This window comes from Sinocyclocheilus anshuiensis, unplaced genomic scaffold (genome assembly GCF_001515605.1).
Source record: "Sinocyclocheilus anshuiensis isolate Anshui unplaced genomic scaffold, SAMN03320099.WGS_v1.1 scaffold914, whole genome shotgun sequence".
Taxonomy (NCBI): domain Eukaryota; kingdom Metazoa; phylum Chordata; class Actinopteri; order Cypriniformes; family Cyprinidae; genus Sinocyclocheilus; species Sinocyclocheilus anshuiensis.
Genome location: NW_015539870.1, coordinates 626,688 through 632,464, shown reverse-complemented (window position 1 = coordinate 632,464; position 5,777 = coordinate 626,688). Strand labels below are relative to the sequence as shown.

The 5,777-nt window shown below is 36.3% G+C and overlaps 1 protein-coding gene across 1 annotated transcript in view; it reads left to right on the top strand.

Moving 5' to 3' along the window:
* Positions 1-5,777, top strand: part of LOC107685155 (replication protein A 70 kDa DNA-binding subunit-like) — a 26,569-nt gene that overhangs the window by 10,504 nt on the left and 10,288 nt on the right. Inside the window, exons 13-14 of the mRNA XM_016481673.1 lie at positions 311-381; positions 2,864-2,996. Coding sequence (XP_016337159.1) covers positions 311-381; positions 2,864-2,996 — 204 coding nt within the window. The remainder of the gene's footprint in view (positions 1-310; positions 382-2,863; positions 2,997-5,777) is intronic.

Sequence of the window (5,777 nt, the reverse complement as noted above, 5' to 3'; positions counted from 1 at the left end):
TCCCCTCCAACCATCTGTCATCAAAACAGTTTTTGCTTTTTTTCCCTTAAATTTTATTCAGTTGCATGTCCTGTTTTACTTGGAAATGCTTTATGTGAATAAAATGTGTGAACACTACTATGTTGACTTAAATGACGGTGTCCATTTTAGATCTGTTAAGCTGTAGGCCCAGTGGGATTTAACCTTGAAGTCTGGTCCTCATGGAGTTGAACATGTTTGGGCATACACATGTTGTCTGCCATTTAAAGTCAATCCAATTAATCACATTAATTGAGGATCTTTAGTTCTCACACTCCAGAGCTCAGTGTAGGGAGTTGTTGTCACCGTGCTGCTTTACTGTCAGTATTTCTGGCTTTGTGTAATTTGGCACTTCAAGATAATGTAGGTGTTTTGTTTCTTCTGAAGTTATTGTGCAGTAATTGAAGGAATATTTAATGCATGTTCCTACCTACTTTTGTGATTGTTAAATGCAAATAATCCATGAATGATTACAGTTTGTTGAGAGAGATGGTTCTGACTGTTTTATCTTGTTTAATAGATATTATCAATGGATTGTTTATTTATTTTTTTACATTTTTTATTTATTTTTTTAAATTGAATGTCAATTTTGTGTAATTCTCAGTTGGAAAACCTGGACATATCAGAAAATTTTGAATTTGTGATGTCTGAGCCTGGGAAGTCATAGGCATTTGAATACGTATTGTTCTTTTAATGCTCAGCTCCTAAAATGTTTAATTGGCAAGCAGTTGCTCTTTGTCGCATCGGTTGGTTTTAGTGTAGCAGTCAGTGTACATATTTGGCCAAAGCTTCCATAAAGTATATAAACTAACCCTTAATTATATTAGATGATGGTTATGTCAGCATTTTGATGCAAGTCGTCTTTTGTCCAGTAGATGGCGTCAGAGATTAGGACCACTGTTAGTCTGCTTCTCCTGCAGTGTGGACTTCATACTCCACTATCAGTCACGCCTCCCGTCGTTCCTTCTCACTCTGCCACTCTCACCCTGTTCATTATCATTCATTCTCGTTCACTGATGCACTCTTACTCATAGGTTGTCAATTACTTTGACTGGCTCATTTTCGACAGTCTTCTCGGAGGCAGCGGAACCTCTCCTGCCTCCACCCCACCTGTCAGAGCCTTCAAACCAGCATGAATAAAGCAACACACACCCAGGAGTCTCTCTGTGCTTGCACTCCCTGTACTTACACTAGATGTCTCCATCAAACTCAATTTGAGATATTAAGCAAGGCTCACTAGTTTCAGTGACTGTTTTGTTCAAGTACATTTTTGGGGTTCTCCGCTTGGCTCACACATGAGCAAAGTCCTTGGGGAACATTGTACTGTGCAATGAGCTTCAAGAGAACCTATGCTGCCATGCTGTTTCCAGGTCAAAGGAATTGTTGACCAAACATGAAAATGGTATTGTTTACTCACCCCCATATCATTCCACCCCAGTGTTATTTTCTTTTCCATATAGCAGAAGAGGATTTATACTGCCAAGTTCCATAAAAGCAGTCCGTATGACTGGAGTGTTTATATTCTAGGTGTTCTGATGCCATACAGTAGCAATGTGTGAGAAACAAGCTGAAACTTTTTAACTAATATCGTAAATATTACTTACTTTCAAAAACTGCAATTTTTCCAATCCGTTGAGAAACGCCACTCAACCAAGACTTGTTAATGACATTCCTTCATAGATTCTTAATTTTCTTGCCTCTCTTACTATTCCTGTCACGAGTATTTCATGTCCTCTGACAAGTCCGTTCAGTGCTCAATCTCGCTGCTTTCCTCTTGTTGTCTGCTCGGCTCAGTTCAGACACTCTGCACTGAGTGCCAGCCTGTCACTCCACTGCTCTAAAGCACATGCCATTTCCAATTTGCTCCTCTGGTGTTCATTCTGCCTTCCTTGATGGCACCGCCCATTATCGATACATTCAGGCTCAGTCTGCCAATTACCGCACACCATCAGGTCTTGGCTATTTGAAGCGTTTGTTTTATTCTGCTGTATTGTTTATTTTTATGACTCATTCGCAAGATTCACAATTAGTTTCTTGCTTTATTCCAGCGTAGTATCAGTTACCATCATTGTCGTATGAATACGCTTGCCTTTTCTGAATATCCACTTTCCATTGAAATGTGCTGAAAACACTGGGGACAAAAAAATATATTTTTTAATCAGAAGTAGGCTGATCCTTTTTGCAGTGCACGACTAGTGCTATATTTAGGGAATTATTCTGGGAAGTACATAAGTGCGTTCATATAACAAAGAAGCTGAAAATTAAGGTTAGAGACCATGCTTTAGTATTCAACCCATTTTTCAGTTGGCAAACACAGCACAAGCAGCCAGGGCCAAACGCTTGTCTATTTACGTGGATATTTTCAATTAGTCGTGCCTCCCAGAACAAGCCCTGAACCCTTGTATTTACTGATCCACCCCATCCTACCCCTCCGTTAACCAGGCCTGTGGTCTCTAGATTATAATGCTGTATCGATTCCTCAGACACACTGATTCATCCTGAGTGAGCTTAGTTTTTTATTCTGTCTCTCCAACCTCGTCTTTCCAGCCAATCCGGAGCGTGAGTGAAAATAGGTTTCTGATTTCACCATTGCAGCCCTGACCCCATCTCCCTGAACCATTCCTACACTGTTGATTCTTTTCACAAGTAGCCCCCAGCGTCTCTGTGGCTGCCACTGCTGTTTTTCCCTAGCTAAAGCCGATCTCTCTCTCGCTGTAGATCTAGTTAATATATCAGCTACTTATCTGCCTGAACAGATGAGCTATTGCCTTGTATGTAGAGATGAACATATGTCTGACTGATTTATATTTTGATAATTGACAGCATTTTGTCTATTTGTTTACAGGTATGATAAGGAAGGACATGCTATAGATGGACAGTCGATGACTGAGTTAAGAGGACCTGGTGGTGGTGGTGGAAACACAAACTGGAAGACCCTGGTGGAAGTCAAGAATGAGCACTTAGGACATGGAGACAAAGTATGTCGCCCACACATTAAGATTTGACTCAATGATTTTTTTTTTCTCTGTGAGGAGAACACATTAGAATACATTTCCAAACAATTACATTAATTTTTTTATTTTATGTACTTTTATTTATATAATATTTTCATAATTAAGTTTATATCTCAAATTTATGTTTTCTAAATAAATATTTTAAAGGGGTCTTGTCATTAGGGCAATTTTTTCTGGTCTAAAAATACTATTTTTTTGGTTGGCTCATTCTAAAATAGTTGGATTTCTAACGTCAGAAACCTACAACACTTGACTGTCCACATTTACACATTAACAGTGCTTATTATAATGTAGTGTATAGCAAACTTATATACACATATAGCTAAACTGCAGCAATGAACAGCCTGTTTAATTCTAAGGGTCACAGAGAGGGTGGAAAATGGCCGTATAAAAATGACTCGTTTTGGTGCAAAAAAACCCAAAAACAAACAGAAGATGAAATAATTAAGCCATAAACATGACCCTTTTTAGAAATCCCTTGTCTTGTGGAGCATCACTTTATTAGGGTGTCTCATTGTCTGTTCATCTGATTAGTTGTAATCAGTCGGTCCTGCGTGACACGTGTTCTGAAACAAAAGAGACAGGGATGCAGTCATTTAGCTACACTGTTACTTTTCTCTGCTCATTAATCATGCATTGTAATGCCCTTCCCATCTTCCCAAGGTGTGTGCTTAAGCATTACTCACATTCAGCACTGGAGATGGAGAATGGAGATTAACAGGACTCCATTTACTAAGTATAATAATTAAGAGATTATACTACAGATAAGCTGCATAACAAATCTGACCTTGTCTGCTGCCTATTTTTGGTTTTTCTGGTGTATACGTGGGGGTAGGTTTGTCACGATACCAACGTTTTAGTAGTTGATACTAGGGGTGTGCGCGATATATATCGTCTGCTATAATACCGTAATTGTTGTTTTAACGATGTGCGATTTAACATTATCGAGTATTTTGCAAAGACCTTTCAAAACACCACTACAGAGCACGCTTGCATCACGTGAAGCCTGCGAGTACTCATTTAAAGTGTTTTTTCACTGCATGATTCAGTCAAATAAAATGCATTTAGAATGATCACAAAATTCAAGATATGGGGACAGAAAATGTATATATTTATATAATTTCATATAGTTAATCGATATCACACAGAGAGTGTCGTTTTTTTCCTCCAAAAATTACCATGATATTGGTTTTTTACAACAGTTAAAAAAAACAAGAAGTTAATTAAGACACTTATGTTTTGGACACCATATGCCCTGTTTTTGCCCTATTTCGACTACAAAAATAATTCCAAACAGCCACAACGCTGTTTTGCATCTCTGACGGTGTTTCGTTCCTGAATGAATCAACCGTTTAAATGATTCGGTTCAATCGAAATGACTCTCTTATTAACACAGTGACTTGCTGCCACCTGCTGTTTTAATTTCGCATTTAAAGTTTAAGATACCAGCACAATAGGCTAACACGCTCAGCAAAATATCGTCTAATTATCGTTATCGATAAAATCCCAGAAAATATCGAGATATTATTTTGTCAATATTGCACACCCCTAGTTGATACCAGAACCAGAGATTATATTATATTAATTGGCCATTTTAGATGACTATTGCAATACCACAGCAAAATAATTTAAATATTAACAAAGTATGGCATGTGGCCTTTTCTAAATTAAATTAAATTAGCATATTATTGTAAATGTTAAGTATATAATTCAATTATCTTTTGTTTTATTAATGTAATCATAGGGCTGGACGATATGGCCAAAATTTATATCACAATTGAAATATATCAAAAACTTTAGGAGTCAGCTGTCCACGGTAGTCCTTAAGATACCAGCACAATAACACACTCAGCAAAATATCGTCTAATTATCGTTATTGATAAAATCCCAGAAAATATCGAGATATTATTTTGTCAATATTGCACACCCCTAGTTGATACCAGAGATTATATTATATTAATTGGCCATTTTAGATGACTATTGCAATACCACAGCAAAATAATTTAACTATTAACAAAGTATGGCATGTTGCCTTTTCTAAATTAAATTAAATTAGCATATTATTGTAAATGTTAAGTATATAATTCAATTATCTTTTGTTTTATTAATGTAATCATAGGGCTGGACGATATGGCCAAAATTTATATCACAATATATTTCTTAATTTCGGTCGATACGATATAATTCCGATATCGATATAAACACTATTAAAAAAAGCCTCATAAAAACTGCCAAGAACGCCCACAACAGATGTCTGTGCATACAAACTTATGAAAAATTAATTTGCCAAGTCTGTGACACCTCATATAAAACCATATAATATTTTAGAGAAAAAAACAGCACAAATAAATTAATGTTCACCTTTTATTTGTATTTAGCCTTCATACAAACAAGAAATGTGAAATCACTGTCAAATAATCGTCTCAGACTCTCCTAATTAATATTAATATCTTTAACTTCAAACTATAGGCTAACATACACTACTAGCATCATTACTCCAGTCACATGATCCTTCAGAAATCATTCTAATATTCTGATTTGCTGCTCAAAAATCATTTATGTTGAAAACAGCCAAGTATAATTTTTTTAGATTTCTTTGATGAATAGAAAGTTCAGAAGAACAGCATTAATCTGAAATATGATTTTGAAACATGCAGTGCTCATGTTTATTCAACGAAGTCAAATGCCTCAAACAAATCAATGTACGGGAAACACTGGTAATGTATATCGAAATATTGGAAATGT